Genomic DNA, 15,947 nt, shown 5'->3' on the forward strand with positions numbered 1-15,947 from the left:
TGCTGTCCTCCAGCTGCCTCCCTGCCAGGAACTGCTAAATGAATCTCCAAGTGCCACGGCGTTGACCACAAGCGAGATATTTCAGTTCTGACAAACATTATATGGCAACACTTCTTTTGTGTGGCTACTTGTCACTGAGCCAGCCAGGCTGGCCGTCTTCTCCATGACTGGGTCAAGTTGCTAACCTTAGTCGGGGCAGGTTGTAACAATGGATCTGTGATGGCTAGGTTGTGAACTGTCTTGTGTGGCCTGATCGTGATGTCTGCTTTCAGTCAGGCCAGGAGGGCCAGTAATCCACCCAAAAGGCACTCGGACTTTGGCCTCTATCCTTCCTATTGACCTGGTCACATTATAGGTTCAGTATGTTTCAAAACATGAACGCGGATTGAGGATTGCTGCGCTCCGAAGTAATCTTTGCTATCGAGCTCGTTCATTGGTCTGCTTTGAGATGGATTATCAGGTGTGGATCTGCTCGTGCTGCCCTTGGCTCTGGGTGTAACAGCATCTGTTATCTCGCCTGGTCTGGTTGTGACAGTGTCTGCAATCTCATCAGGCTGGTTGTGCCAGCATCTCCTGTCTATCAGGTCTGGTTGTGACAGCAAATGCTGTATTATCAGGTCTGGTTCAATGGCATCCAAGCTGATATATTCGTACGACACTCATCTTCTCTGGTGCTGCCATCTGAGCTAAGAAAATGGAACTAGGCAATTACGAAAAATCAAAAATATCGCCCGTTTTTAGGGCGGGGGACGATTTACAGCTGGAACCCCTGGACCAGCTCCCTCGGATCCGTCATTCATCAAGTCAAAGCAAGCATGAACCTAGTTTAATCTATGGTTTATCTTATTAATACACTACCCAGCAAGACCCTAATATACTGTGCAAATTCTCTCGGCATTACATCCATGGTGTTAACCCCACTTACGTAGCAGGTGCGTTGCAGGTCATTGGTCTATGCTGACACCTATTAGTGAGGAGAATATCTAGTAATCCCGGCAAATGTGGAAAATATTGATTGTGTTTACTTCTTCGCACATTTTTTTCACGTTGTACTGTAGCGGATACCTCTTTATTAAGGACATCCTCTCCATTAAGGACACCACTTGTCAGTCGCGAGGGTGTCCTTAATAGAGAGGTTCTACTGTATATCCATGTTCATTGTCTACAGAAAGGTACCATCGTATGCAAATAATCGAAATTTGAAATATCGAGAGGGGATTTTATTGAAAATCACTGGTTACGTCAGGGTGAGGAACGAGGCCGGTCCACTGCGTGCGGAGTGTAATGGTACGTCACGTCCCAGGCACTTTCATCGATAGATGGCGCTAATCAATCAAGGTCACGTGACAAAACTTGTCAAAGAAGATTTCACCGGCTTTATTGATAAACAAAATATCGAGCGAAATTGTGCGATTACCTGAGTGACAAGCTACAGTTGCGTCTGTTCTATACGTAGCTTATATCAAAGCAGCCAAGATGACGACTGTTTCGTATCAAATCGCTGGTTTGATCGACAAGGTGAGGCGAGAACTGCACTGGGTTGGGCATGTGGAAATGTTGTCCGCCATGTTTGCGTGCATTTGTACGACCCATTTGTACAGTAGAAATTGTATGCATTTGACTGGCTTTGCCTTTGCTTCTTAAAAACTGCGTGAATGATTCATGCCATGCATGACTTGCATCAGTAGAAGCCCAAGGTAGAAGCCATTGTTTTGAAATTTTTTTACTGTCCACTTGCCCCTCGCCACCATAGCTGTAGGCGTAGACGCCTCCTAAAGTTATGTTTGACAATTTACAATACATCATGATCATCAACAAAAACAATGCCAACGGAATGCACGATTGTTGCTGATTTCACTTGGGGTGTTGGATCTTGTGAATTGCGGGATATTAAAGAATGTATAGAATATCGAGAGAAATATTAACAGGAAATTTTGCCACGGCAAAAAACATGTTCAAGAATACGAGAGTGAGTCACTGAGTGCGTGATAATTACCCTAACCCTGACGTCATCAGATTTTCATCTATTCCAGATGAAGTCGGCTGATAAGGATTTCCGGTTCATGGCCACCAATGATCTCATGGTGGAACTGCAGAAAGATTCAATCAAGCTTGATGATGACAGCGAACGAAAGATTGTCCAGATGTTGCTGCGGTTGTTGGAAGATAAGAACGGCGAGGTCCAGAACCTGGCTGTCAAGTGGTGAGTTACGTTCACAAATTCAATTATCTTGTTGTTAAAGGGGGAAAATGCAGGAACAGGGGGCTAATTGACCTCTTCGGGTGACTAATAATATGCACATTAGGAGCACCGCGTCTATTATGCAAGGGCTGTTTTTAAAAAGATAAGGACAGTTGTCAAAATCACCAGAACTTTGTTGCTGTCAGCACCTGATTGTATCTGTATTTCAGTATGTATGGCTGAAGTAGGTTCTGTTCGTAACTCTCATGCATTTTCTGATGTTTTCTTATGTTGTTCAATGGTGATGTTCTTCCAGCCTTGGTCCATTGGTAAACAAGGTGAAAGAGTTCCAGGTAGAGACGATTGTTGACACGCTGTGCACCAACATGCTGTCAGAGAAAGAGCAACTCCGTGATATCTCGAGTATTGGCCTCAAGACAGTCATCAGTGAGCTGCCGCCATCGTCCACCGTTCTCGCTGGCAACATCTGTAAGAAGATTACAAGTCGACTGACCAGTGCCATAACTAAGGTAAGGTGTCAGGATTTAGCACAAAAAAGTAAGAGGCTGGGTGTTATGAGGCCGTCAGTGCCAGGACTGTCTACTTGTCACAGGGGCAGTACTGGGCACTGCTTTACTGAGTGGGAAGTATCTTGATCAAGGTAAGTCAGGACAGTCTACTTGTCACAGGGGCAGTACTTTACTGGGCACTGCTTTACTGAGTGGGAAGTATCTTGATCAAGGTAAGTCAGGACTGTCTACTTGTCACAGGGGCAGTACTTTACTGGGCACTGCTTTACTGAGTGGGAAGTATCTTGATCAAGGTAAGTCAGGACAGTCTACTTGTCACAGGGGCAGTACTGGGCACTGCTTTACTGAGTGGGAAGTATCTTGATCAAGGTAAGTCAATCTCCAGGATCATTCACCTGTGAGGTCCTCTGGATGTATCAAAGCTTTCTCTCATATTTTCTATCACAGAACCCTTTCAGGTCAGTTGGCCTCAAAACGGGAAAAGTATAAAAACAAGTTTGTCATTTGCATTCACAATAAAATCTCCTTCTGTCCCGCAGCAAGATGACGTCCCTGTACAGCTTGAAGCGTTGGATATCCTGGCTGATCTGCTTAGTCGTTATGGCGGCCTTCTCGTTAACTTCCACCAGTTCATCCAGCAGGCTTTACTGCCCCAGTTAGCAAGTCAGCGCCTCGCGGTCAGGAAAAGGTCCATCATTGCCCTAGGTGAGGAAAGAATGGTCGTTACATTTGCCAAATAACCTTTCTGGTATTGAATTTTAATGGAATTAAAAGAATTGTGATGAGCGTATGAAAATGCAAGGCACTCTTTGAGCTGAATAGCAAATCGGTTGAGACACTGAGGAAAGTCTTGTTGCCTTTGGCTTGTATCACTGTATGTAGACGCAGTGTTCCTCAGAATGAAGTCCTGTCGAAGACATCGGAGTCATCAGTTACAGAAACATAACTCATACCCATCGTTTCAGGTTTCTTGGTGCAGAGTTGTAACAGCGTGTTATTCCAGGAGTTGATCGAGTTTCTGTTACGGGAGCTGAACAAGAACACAAACATCTCAACCACGAGGACTTACATCCAGTGCATCGGAGCAATCAGGTAAGGCTTTATCAAGCAAGCACTGAGGTCTAAGTGAGAAATGTTAGGGTTTAGAGTCACACAGAGAAGTCTGTACTGTGCCTGTGATCAGAGAAGAGTAATCGCGTATTTTGTTTCCAGTCGTCAGGCAGGGCACAGAATCGGTGAATACCTCGAGAAGATCGTCCCGATAGTCATGAAATTCTGCCAAGTTGAGGACGATGAGTTACGGGAGTTCTGTATCCAGGCATTTGAGTCTTTCATCAGGCGGTGTCCCAAAGAGATCCATAGCCATATTCCACCGGTAAGTCATAGGGTTGATTTGGCATCAAGCACGCACAGATGACATCCTCTCAATATTGGAAGGTGAAGACATTGTCTTCGATGACAACGAAACCATGATGATAGACTAGTTCAACTGCACAGAGCTCTGTGATGTCATCAAATGACACAGAGTCAATGTCTGTGAGAGTGGTAAAACATCATTTACCATTCATGGTAACGTATGCCTCCCAATATTGCATCATCGCACTTAATGTAGAATGTCTCCATTCTTTTTCCTTCGCTCCGTGGGGAGTATCGCAGTCCGGCTGTGATACAGTACTCGTGCCTGTATAGTGAGTGTCAGAGTTAATCACAAAATGATGTCAGTGTCCTCGGCTCCATGAATTGATTCAAACTTCTCGCTCAGATCACGACCATCTGCCTGAAATACCTGTGTTACGACCCTAACTATAACTATGACGATGAGGATGAGGATGATGCCATGGATGCAGATGATGGGGACGAGGATGGAGAGAGTGATGATGAGTATAGCGATGACGATGACATGAGCTGGAAAGTACGACGAGCATCGGCTAAATGTCTCGATGCGATTGTAGGAACGCGGCATGAGATGTTGACAGAGTTTTACAAGACCATCTCACCTGCTTTGATTGGACGATTCAAAGGTGATTTGTTTTTGTCTGTTTTAAGAAACAATTGGATAATGAATCGAGAGCAGCGTGTCAACTTGAATGCTCTATGTTACATGTAGGGATTTGTTATGCAATGGAGGAGGAAACCAGAGGACCCACATCTCATGAGCATGCTTCAAAAGAGATGGTCACTCTTTGTTTTTTTTCTGTCAAAATGGTGTTTATCATGGAGATTCTTTTTCTTTGATAGAACGAGAAGAAAATGTGAAGGCTGACATTTTCCACGCTTACATCACTTTATTGAAACAGACGAAACCAGCAGTCGCGTCTGATCCTGACGCCATGGATGAGGACCAGAGGTGAGTTGAGGTCTTCTGTTCTGGTACAACACCAGGGTCTCCCACTTCCAAGTCAACACACACAGAATTCTCCACCTATGACCTAGTTATATGATTACTGGATTCTCTAATTGACCTCTTCCCATTTCAGTCCGGTCAGCCTCCTTCAGTATCAGATCCCCCAGATCGTCATGGCCATCAACAAACAGCTGAAGGAGAAGAGCATCAAGACTCGCCAGGGCTGCTTCACGTTACTGACGGAGCTTGTCATGGTCCTGCCTGGAGCGTTAACTGATCACATCCCTGCTCTCATTGGTGGAATCAAGTTTTCCCTGGGGTGAGTTGTCTATCTCATGGTTACGCTGGCTCAGCAGACGACCCTGCCCAAACTATGGTGCGGGTGAAAAACTGTTTGAAGAAAAATTGACTGTTTAAACCAATGGAACATTGTCTGTTATATTGATTCCAAAACATTCTGTCAGGTTTTGTAGACTATCTCCAATATTGATGATGTTGTGTTTCCAGGGATAAGACATCGAGCTCCAACATGAAGATTGACACATTGGCGTTCATGTACTGTCTATTGGTCCACCACAGCCCGACAGTCTTTCATCAACACATCTCGGATCTTGTGCCACCCATCGTCATCGCCGTCGGTGATCCGTTCTATAAAATAACCTCCGAGGCTTTATTGGTGACACAACAACTCATCAAGGTCATTAGGCCTTTAGGTAAGAAGATGTCTGTCAAATCTTTTCCTGCAGGCAGGCATCAAGTTGACGTGCCCATGTCTGCATTTCTGACTAATGAGGAGCGAGTCCCTCGGACCTCACAAACTACTCCTGTTTCTCACTTTGAGGTCTCCTATGCCTGCCCTGGCAAACAGCCACAACCTGTTTATCAAAGTTCAAAAGCCCTGGATCTTTCCTCGTGAGCGCCATTCTCATTCCATGTCATTCTGTTTCAGATGTGAAAGTGCAGTTCAACTATGCCCCGTACGTGAAGGATCTGTACAAGTGCGCCCTCCACCGGCTGATGGCAGCCGACATTGACCAAGAGGTGAAGGAAAGAGCCATCTCGTGCATGTAAGTTGCTGTAGGAAGTAGAAGCTGGAAGACCATTTGTGTTTCAGAAGTGAGGAGTTGTTAATGGATCAACATGTTTCCTCCTGCAGTACTGGCACTGATTATCTCATCGTTTCAGGGGTCAGATCATCTGTAACGTAGGAGACACGCTGACATCCGAGATGAAAACATGCTTGCCAATCTTTATGGAGAGGTTGAAGAATGAAATCACCAGGTTAACGACCGTCAAGGCTCTCACCATCATCGCAGGGTGAGTTCTCGTATCTCTTAAATTGCAGAAGAATACGTCATCAATTGTGATGTCATCACGTAGTGTACCTTGATAGTACAGCACTGAACACAGTAATTACAAAGGTATTTAATGCGACGTGACACTGCTTATGTGGCTCCAGTGGTAGTGAGAACAAGCACCACTTTGGTTCCAGAATATGAGCGGTGGTACATTTCCCGCACTTGACATACATTCCAGTTCACCACTGAAGATTGACTTGACGCCAGTCTTGGGCGACGCCATCCCAATCCTGGCCTCATTCCTCCGCAAGAATCACCGAGCCCTGAAGCTCTCCACGTTGACGTGCCTGGATGTGTTCTGTAAGAATTACGGCAGCTCAGTGACGTCACAGATGGTGAATGAGATCATGAAAGAGGTTCCACCACTGATTAGCGACAGTGATTTACATGTTTCACAGGTAAGGCAAGGGTGTTTACCGGGGATGAGGAAGGGCCAAGGTTGCCCCTGGTTAAGTTTGTGGAGTTCAGGCATGTTGTGTGTTTTATGTGAACAGGCACTTTGTTGTGGGAAAATGCTCCATGATTTGGAGCGTAGTCTCACCTCAAACAGAGAAGCAACAGATGGTTGCCATTGACAACCAGCTTACCAGGTGCACTGATATGCAAGAGTCGGCACAGTTTTATCACCATGGATTAGCATATTGTTGTCGTCATCAAAATTGTGTTTTCTTCCAGCTGAGTATGACTCTCCTGACGTCAATTACCAAGGTGCACAGAGCCTCAATGTCCAGCATCCAGAACCTCATCCTACCGCAGATCCTCGTATTAGTACGGTCACCGCTCCTCCAGGGCGGCGCTCTACTCGCTATGCTCGAGTTCTTCCAGGCACTTGTTTCATCTGGCGCGCCTGGGTTAGGATTTAAAGAACTTATTCAGGTGAGAAGATAACATTATCTCAGCTTAGCTTAGCCAAAGTCACTGAAGGCGACGCTGTTGGGAACTGCAGAAGATCAGCAGCAAACAGCTGATTTTGTCACCTTGCATGACCTGAGGATGGCTACTTTATCTCCAAATGGCGAAGAATCCCAATTGGCAATGCTTGTCTGTTTCAGATGTTACTCTACCCGATCTATGACCCGAACCATTCAGCGCAGCCACCCAACACAAACCTGGCGGTCCACAAACAAGCGTTCCACTCTATTGCTAAGTGTGTTGCCATGCTGACCATAACGTGTCAGTCTGAGGCAACGGCCGTTGTCCGCCAGTTCATCAGGGACATCAAGAATCCAAAGTCGACGGATTCCATCCGATTATTCAGTTTATTGAGTATCGGAGAAATAGGCAAGAAAATGTAAGTGCATTGGCTCTTCAACATTTGGGAACATGTTCAAAAAGAAATATCGTAAAATTTGATATAACTCTGTCAGACCTCTTCCGCCTCTGAAGGTAATAACTTGCAGTTGGAATGGCTGTAATGGTGGCCCACAGAGAGGGTTGGAATGGCTGTAATGGTGGCCCGCAGAGAGGGTTGGAATGGCTGTAATGGTGGCCCGCAGAGAGGGTTGGAATGGCTGTAATGGTGGCCCACAGAGAGGGTTGGAATGGCTGTAATGGTGGCCCACAGAGAGGGTTGGAATGGCTGTAATGGTGGCCCACAGAGAGGGTTGGAATGGCTGTAATGGTGGCCCACAGAGAGGGTTGGACTGCCTCATCACTTCCCCTTAATTGATGCCGCTGTATCAACTACTCATAAGACTGTTGTTCTAATTCCAGAGATCTTAGTGCACATGGAGACCTAGAACAGGTGATCATGGAAGCCTTCTCGTCCCAAAATGAAGACGTCAAAACAGCTTCATCTTATGCTTTAGGTAAGATAACCGGTGATCTGATCTAGTCTTGGTGCTTGACACACTCACTAGAGGGCAGGTGATAACCGGTGATCTGATCTAGTCTTGGTGCTTGACACACTCACTAGAGGGCAGGTGATAACCGGTGATCTGATCTAGTCTTGGTGCTTGACACACTCACTAGAGGGCAGGTGATAACCGGTGATCTGATCTAGTCTTGGTGCTTGACACACTCACTAGAGGGCAGGTGATAACCGGTGATCTGATCTAGTCTTGGTGCTTGACACACTCACTAGAGGGCAGGTGATAACCGGCGATCTGATCTAGTCTTGGTGCTTGACACACTCACTAGAGGGCAGGTGATAACCGGCGATCTGATCTAGTCTTGGTGCTTGACACACTCACTAGAGGGCAGGTGATAACCGGTGATCTGATCTAGTCTTGGTGCTTGACACACTCACTAGAGGGCAGGTGAGCTTTAGCTGCCATAAGGGCATAATGTGTGAGTAGGTTACAACCTCGGGTGGATTCTCTGACTTCTCTGCAGGACTGCTTTCAAGATGGCTTGCTATCTCGTGTTCGTTTCTAGGGCTATGCTGGCCTTGTGAGAGCATCAAGGGCAAAGGAGGATTTTATGATGAATCGTTGCTCCATGACATGGTGTATTGAAGTGCTGGTAGTTATTGGTGACGAGGTTGTTATGACAAGCTCATGGTAATGGCATCCAAAATGAATTCAATGAAATGATCATCCTGACAGTGATGTTTTCTGCTGAATTTCAGGTAATATAAGTGTTGGTAACTTGACGCGGTTCCTTCCGTTCGTCCTCGACGAGATCAAGAAACAACCAAAGAGACAATATCTTCTCCTTCACTCACTTAAAGAGGTAAACATCACTTCAGAGCAGACATGATCAGCATTTGAAAAATTTGGTCACTTTTATATCAAAATGTGTCTTTGAGCAGAATGTTCACTTTGGTTGTGAATCTGAGCCTTGTTATGACAGAATGGTGAACCAAAAGCAATAATCATTCTTGTGATTTCTTCCAGATCATCAGTTGTCAGTCTGGTAGCTCATCAACGATCCATGCTCTACAGCCGTATGTGGAATCCATCTGGAATCTTCTCATCAGCCATTGCGAGTGTTCAGAGGAGGGCACACGCAATGTGGTGGCCGAGTGCCTCGGAAAGTTAACGCTCATCGACCCAGCTCCTCTCCTTCGTAGACTGAAGAGCTACCTGTCGTCACCATCGCCAATGACGAGAAGTACTGTTGTGACGGCCGTCAAATTTACAATTTCAGATCATGTGAGTTGATGATTCAAGTTTAGATTATTCAGATAGTTCTGTGGCAAAATGTGACATGTTTCTTTTCTTCCAAACTCGGCCATTAAGGTATCATGACAACTACAGTCTCTGCTACTTGGATGACTAAGGTGTAATCAACTTTCCATTGCCTTCCAGCCTCAGCCAATCGATCAACTCCTGAAGGCCAGCATGGGCGACTTCCTCCAGACACTGCAGGATTCGGATCTAAACGTACGACGTGTGGCGTTAGTCGCTTTCAACTCGGCAGCTCACAACAAACCAGTTCTTATTCGCGATTTACTCGACAGTGTGCTACCTCATTTGTACGAGGAAACGAAGATTAGGGTAAGTCATGTAAAGATAGAGATGGCATTTTTGGCTATGCTGGTCTTTCTTATATTGCTAGTTGCCTCCTGGTGAAGTTTTTTAGGAGTTTATAGTTTTGGGTTTATAGTGTGATCTCAACAACTGTAGAGGTGTCATCTGACTTAACACTTTAACCGTGGTCTATCCACTCATGATGTGAGTACAGTGCATTGCCACTACTGCAAACTTTAACCGTGGTCTATCCACTCATGATGTGAGTACAGTGCATTGCCACTACTGCACAATAATATGATCTTTTTTGATTTGCAGAAGGAGCTTATTCGTGAAGTAGAAATGGGTCCGTTCAAACACACGGTCGATGATGGTCTCGATATTCGAAAGGTGAGAAAATGAGTTTCAAACTTCCGAACAGCTGCAATTTACTTGATTTCTTTCATCAGTGGGTAAGTGAGAATGAGAGTGGAAACAGCTTGTGGTGAACTACACCTCTGTGTCAACAGACAAGTCACACAGAAACTCACCGGTATTGGCACGACCACAGTGTCGTCCAGCTCACACTCTAAATGAAGGCATGTGGTCATCTTTGTCTTGTTTCATTTTCAGGCTGCGTTCGAGTGCATGTACACGTTGTTGGATTCCTGCCTCGACCGTATTGACATTTTTGAATTCTTAAACCACGTCGAAGAAGGCCTGAAAGATCACTATGATATTAAGATGTTGACGTACCTTATGTTAGTGAGATTAGCTCATCTGTGTCCTAATGCTATGTTACAACGTAAGTACCCCACATACACACTGTCAAGTGTCACTATCTCATACGGTCTGCTATAATATGGCTTCAGTTTTGTCCAACAGGTGGCCAACAGGGCTCCATCTCAAGTCTTATCTTTGGTCAGCAGCGCCAGTTGGCCAGCTCAATGAAAAGAGTGTAGTAGCAATACTTGTAGTGTGAGGAAGGTGGGCCATGACTCCTCTTGCATCAACCAATCGACATCTAATCTTCCTCTTGCAGGACTCGATCGCCTGGTCGAACCCCTGAAGACAACATGCACGGCAAAGGTCAAGGCCAACTCGGTAAAACAGGAATTTGAAAAACAAGACGAGTTGAAGCGTTCGGCGATGAGAGCTGTGGCGTCACTTTTAACAATATCAGATGCGGGTAAGTGGAGAGACCTTGTGTCATGAATCAGTTTCTGCCTCGATCCATTGTAAGCAGTGGAGTCTCTCTCCTCAAGCAGCAATACGCCTCAGGCTTGTTTGGTGCGGGTTCTCCAAAGTTGTGAATCACTCACGGCAGTTGTCTTGGAGATAAAGCAATACAATTCTTTCTCTTACAGAAAAAAGTCTGCAGATGACGGAATTTCTCTCGCAGATCAAATCGAACCCGGAGCTGAACTACATGTTCGAAAACGTCCAAAAAGACGCAGCATCGAGTGGGTCGGATGTGTCTCTTATGGAGACTAATTACGGAGATAGTCGTGGAGCGGTGGGAGTTACCAAGCGTGAATTCTAAATTCCTCAGCTTATGTGTTTATTACCAAGCTTGACTCTTTTTGAATCAGACTTTGAACTTTTCAGTGATCTACTGTGAACCAGCCTATTCCTCTAAGCCCATATTGGAAAATGTTAACTGTTTTATTATCACAGTTTAGGAGGCAAACATGAATATTAAAATCTCTGATAGATTAACCATTCCACTTTTGAGCAAACGCAGAATTTTGAAAATGAAAACGTTGACCATGTTAAAATTCGATGGAATGTTTAGTGATTGAGGTAGCTATATATTGGTAGAGTTACAAGCCGATCTTGAAATGGTGTTTTAAACCAGCAATTCACTAACAGTTCACACAAACAGTTGTTCCGCAATAATAAGGAGGTTCACAGTGTGGCTTGTAAGAGTCACACAGCTAAAATATGTGCAACTTTTTAAATATTGTATGTGCTATTGGTTAAACCGTCAGCTAAAGCTGATTCTACCGTTTCATGTGGGGTTATTTGAGGATTAGGTGACCTTCCAGGAAGGTTGTCCAGATTACTCTCACTCACTTATTACTTGATTGTTAGATGTCTAAAACAACGCTATAAAGTCCTAATCGAAGTTTGTCCCAGCAAAAATAGTTGGCACGGAAAGGCTGAGGGTGAATTCTTACTCAATCACGGACTAAAGGGGGTCAACAATAAGGGGGGAAAGGGGGACGTGTCCTGTCATTCTAAGCCAAATCCGATTAAACCTGAATCCCGCTTAAGTTAACATGTCTAGCTCCAGACCATTCCCCTCTAAACATGACCAGTATTCACCCGCGCATGACTGAATATTGTGTTACTGTTGGTTGGCGTTTGGTGTATAAATGTGTCCAGAGCATTGAAAAGAAATGTGTTCACCTGTCAGTCAGAGTTGGAATAGGTGATGTAATTTGTGAAAATAAAGCGGTTGTAAATAGAAATTCTCATCTCTCACCATTTTGGCGACACTGTGTAGGTGCAAGGGCTGATTCTGTCCTGTCGGGTTGTGACTGTCTCATCTCTCACCGTTTTGGCGACACTGTGTAGCTGCAAGGGCCGATTCTGTCCTGTCGGGTTGTGACTGTCTCATCTCTCCAAATGTTGCTGTTGGTACATTATTGGCAACTTCAAGACGACTACTAGATTTGCCAAGCTACTTGGGCTGCCAAGTGAGGTACTTGGATTGAGAAGTCGGGTGTGTGCATTGGACCCGTCTTCAAAAGCTCAGTGAGATTGAGACCATGGAGCAGTCGGGTCTGATTCAGTCTTGATTGAGACTGTCTCATCTCTCTGTTTCTTTGTGCGGTAACACCATGGAGCTGCAAGGCCCAATTCATTCTGGTTGTGACCAGCAATTGGTCCATGGAGGTTTGACGTTAGATCCTGTCATAGGAATACCAAGAAAATGCTGTCTTAACAATTGAATACAATTTATTCTGTATGAAATCATTATCACACCACGAACGATTGCTATACATGAATCAACCGAACAATGGCATTTCTTCACAGTATACAGGTACATGAATAAAGCCAAAAAAAGAGGAAATGGTTTAGGTTTAGTCTCTCTGCGGACCCTTCGCAAAAGACTACTTATGGCTTCACCCTGCTAGATGTACCCTTCAAGTACCCAAGGTAAGTCTTGAACATTGAGGGATGGAGTGCTCTGGTACAATGTCGTTGCCACTGACAGGTTTTCAACTGCCTGTGGATTATTGAAATATTTCTACATGATTACACGTATTCCTTGGGTGGCGGTCGAGTAGGTATCCTACCTAGAGTGAATTTAGGAGCTTCAAACTCAGCTTTTTCTTCTAATGTTATTTGCTCCAAGGCTGTATAAATCTTATGGTTACTGGGAGTACCTGTGGTTGCAGCTGTGGCTGCGGCAGATTCTTGAACAGGTTTGCCAAAAAGTCCCACACCTGCTGGCTTACCAAATAAACCGGTTGGTTGAGCACCAGATCCGCTCGTACTCGGTGCTGCACCGAACCCCTGACCACCAAATGCTGATGTTTGAGTGGTGGTACCCCCAAACGCAGACGGTTGGCTTGCTGCAGTGCCACCAAATGCAGAAGTCTGATTGGTCAGCGTTGCCCCAAAAACAGATGCTGATGTCTGATTGGCTGTCAGACCAAAAGCTGATGTTTGTGGAGTTGACGTACCAAACGCAGATGTTGACGCTGTCGCACCAAACCCAGTCACAGGACGGGAAGGAGATGCACCAAATGTTGTTGTCTGACCGCCACTTGCACTAAATCCCGATGATGATGTCTGAGCACCAAATGAAGGAGCAGCACCGAATACCGAACTCTGGGCAGTTTTTCCAAACGTACCTGTTCCTAATGTAGCCGGCTGTGAAGACATGGAACCACCGAATGCAGACGTTTGTGTTGTTGCTGACCCACCAAAGGCAGACGCCGCTCCGAATGTAGCAGGTTTGAACAAACTGCTCTGTGCAGAACTAGCGCCGAATGCTGAACTTTGTGTGGTTGTAACCGTTGCTGGGCTGCTGAAGCTGAATGGACTTGATGGATTCGTGCTCGCACTTGCTCCTTTACCAAACAGATTTGGATTCAAAGATGCACTTGTCGCATTTGCTGCTCCGAATGTGGACGAGGTTTTCGTTCCACCAAATGCGCTACTAGCAGCCGTGGTTGTGCTGCCGAAAGCCGACTTTGTACTGAATAATTGTCCTTTGGTTGCACTAGAGGAAGAATCAGCCATGCACTTTTTTGCTTCCTCGATAATTTTGATCTGGAATGAAACAAATATATGTTCTGATGATTTGCCAAAAGGACATGTCTCACATAATGGTGTTAATTACTGCTAAAATACTGTGAAACAAGATTTAACCTTACTTCCAGGGTAGTCAACAACACAACGCCAAGCATAAAAACACATCAAGACACAACGAATAATTCCATAAAATCCTTACCAGATTTTGTTTGGTGGTTCCACTGGGGTTCTTCAACTTTTCTCTTTTCAGCTTGTATTCGAGTCCCAGCTGTGCTTCCTTCGCTTTCTGAATGAAACAACAACAACATGCATGTAGAAGTTTTCGGTTACTCATTGATGGATGCACTCATTGATGGATGCACTCATTGATGGATGCACTCATTGATGGATGCACTCATTGATGGATGCACTCATTGATGGATGCACTCATTGATGGATGCACTCATTCATCCACCTACTTTTGTATGTCTATTTACCCAGTATGTGTGGCAGTCCATAGTTAGACTGTCTAGAATGAGGACTGGATTATCCAGATAGTCTTGTCAACTGAGATGAAAGGGTAAAGAGAACATCATTGGAGCATCTTGCTGTCTCTAAAAGCCAATCACAATGCACGACGACGCTCAAGCTCAGGTAGATTGTTTCAGCAACTTACATAGTTGATTTGTGCCGCATGGTTTCTGTTCTCATTATAAGCTTCGAGTCTCATCTCCTCCGGTGAGAAGTCGTCAAAGCCGGGCATGCACATGCACTCCTTACTGTGGGCGTAACACGAGAACGGCCACATCTTACTCGTCCCCCAGATCTCCATCTCGGCTGTGAGATTTTTACTGTAAGGCAAATGATTATATTCAATCAACATTTTTAAAAACAACATGTCTATTCTGAATCATACTCGATTTTTTAAGTGTTTCCTTTAAAATCAGCACTTGTGTTTCGTGGTGACCACTTGAAAAATCCTGAGAAGCCATTTCATTTCTAAAAGGAAACTCCTGAAGATGTTACAAACTGGAAAAAGAAATAAATCAACATACATGATCTCATTTACAGATGAGGACGAGGCCGTCGAACTCTGCTGGGTGTTTGACTTGTTGAAGAGGGAATAGCGATTATGCGTGAAACCAGACGAGCCGCCATATTGCTGCTGCTGTCCACCTCCTGGAAGACAACAATAAAAAATATAAATAAGCAATTACAGGGACACCGTCCGTCTAAGAAAAAGTAACGCCATGTTTGAAGAACCAGAAGAACTAGCTAAAATGAAGACTAAAACTGTCAATACCACATAGACAGACATACGATTCCGCCCCCAACACACATTTTGATGGCAAGGCTTTCCAATTCCATATACAGAGTATCCCATTCGTTTTGCTCATCACTTGAGACAGGTTTCGAAGGCACCAATCGCAATAGTTGTGCATAGGAATGTTCTTTGATAAGAGACCTATCAGACTATGGCACCTTTTGAGTGTGGATGCCAGCAACGGTCCCCGAATTTGCAGTTTCCTTGAAGAAAAAACTTGCAAATTCCCCCTGCGCCAGCCATGTTTTTTTGCGATTTTTATAAACATCCGTGAACTAATTCCATGTCAGCCGCGGATGAGCCACCAACAGTAGACGGGAGACGCTGGCACAACCAGACCCGACGAGATTACAGATACTGTCACAACCTGACGCAATCAGTGGTTTTAAATATACTCCGTATCTTGATATTTCAAAGTCTCATCCAATTCCATTAATGGCAAGTGAGGTTGATAATATGTAAAGAGCAAGCTCTAGTGAACTCACACAACTGTTTGACATGGGGGAGCCCCCCAAACCCCGTCCTTCTGACATATTTAGCCAGTACATTGGGGGATGAGTCCCCCAAAC

General features: G+C 44.9%; 2 protein-coding genes across 2 annotated transcripts; one reads left to right on the forward strand and one right to left on the reverse strand.

Moving 5' to 3' along the window:
- The first annotated feature begins 1,358 nt into the window (after nt 1–1,358).
- LOC135502783 (cullin-associated NEDD8-dissociated protein 1-like) lies at nt 1,359–12,280 on the forward strand. The gene is made up of 23 exons (XM_064795887.1): nt 1,359–1,518; nt 2,034–2,203; nt 2,499–2,712; nt 3,252–3,417; nt 3,678–3,804; nt 3,925–4,087; nt 4,475–4,733; nt 4,951–5,059; nt 5,190–5,375; nt 5,564–5,769; nt 6,006–6,123; nt 6,242–6,373; nt 6,593–6,812; nt 7,090–7,290; nt 7,467–7,705; nt 8,128–8,222; nt 8,984–9,087; nt 9,252–9,509; nt 9,666–9,854; nt 10,146–10,217; nt 10,440–10,611; nt 10,849–10,995; nt 11,174–12,280. Exons 1-23 carry the CDS (start codon nt 1,477–1,479, stop codon nt 11,347–11,349), a joined length of 3,765 nt encoding a protein of 1,254 aa, XP_064651957.1. The 5' UTR covers nt 1,359–1,476; the 3' UTR covers nt 11,350–12,280.
- Nucleotides 12,281–12,764: 484 nt separating this feature from the next.
- LOC135502784 (nucleoporin NUP42-like) lies at nt 12,765–15,622 on the reverse strand. The gene is made up of 5 exons (XM_064795889.1): nt 15,537–15,622; nt 15,110–15,233; nt 14,731–14,905; nt 14,275–14,361; nt 12,765–14,093 (listed from the first exon to the last, which is right to left on the reverse strand). The coding sequence occupies exons 1-5, from the start codon at nt 15,619–15,621 to the stop codon at nt 13,071–13,073; spliced, it is 1,494 nt and encodes a 497-aa protein (XP_064651959.1). The 5' UTR covers nt 15,622; the 3' UTR covers nt 12,765–13,070.
- Between the last annotated feature and the right edge of the window lie 325 nt (nt 15,623–15,947).

Source organism: Lineus longissimus, chromosome 19, assembly GCF_910592395.1.
Source record: "Lineus longissimus chromosome 19, tnLinLong1.2, whole genome shotgun sequence".
Lineage (NCBI taxonomy): Eukaryota > Metazoa > Nemertea > Pilidiophora > Heteronemertea > Lineidae > Lineus > Lineus longissimus.

What these genes read in the sequence shown, in the direction of transcription:
- LOC135502783 (XM_064795887.1), top strand. Translation starts at nt 1,477, where the DNA reads ATGACGACTGTTTCGTATCAAATCGCTGGTTTGATCGACAAG. An exon ending in CAGAACCTGGCTGTCAAGTG is followed by an intron (nt 2,204 to 2,498) that starts GTGAGTTACGTT and finishes ATGTTCTTCCAG; the next exon opens with CCTTGGTCCATTGGTAAACA. An exon ending in GGAATCAAGTTTTCCCTGGG is followed by an intron (nt 5,376 to 5,563) that starts GTGAGTTGTCTA and finishes TTGTGTTTCCAG; the next exon opens with GGATAAGACATCGAGCTCCA.
- LOC135502784 (XM_064795889.1), bottom strand. Translation starts at nt 15,621, where the DNA reads ATGGCTGGCGCAGGGGGAATTTGCAAGTTTTTTCTTCAAGGAAACTGC. An exon ending in CTGGCATCCACACTCAAAAG is followed by an intron (nt 15,234 to 15,536) that starts GTGCCATAGTCT and finishes GTTGTCTTCCAG; the next exon opens with GAGGTGGACAGCAGCAGCAA. An exon ending in ATGCGGCACAAATCAACTAT is followed by an intron (nt 14,362 to 14,730) that starts GTAAGTTGCTGA and finishes TGTTTCATTCAG; the next exon opens with AAAGCGAAGGAAGCACAGCT.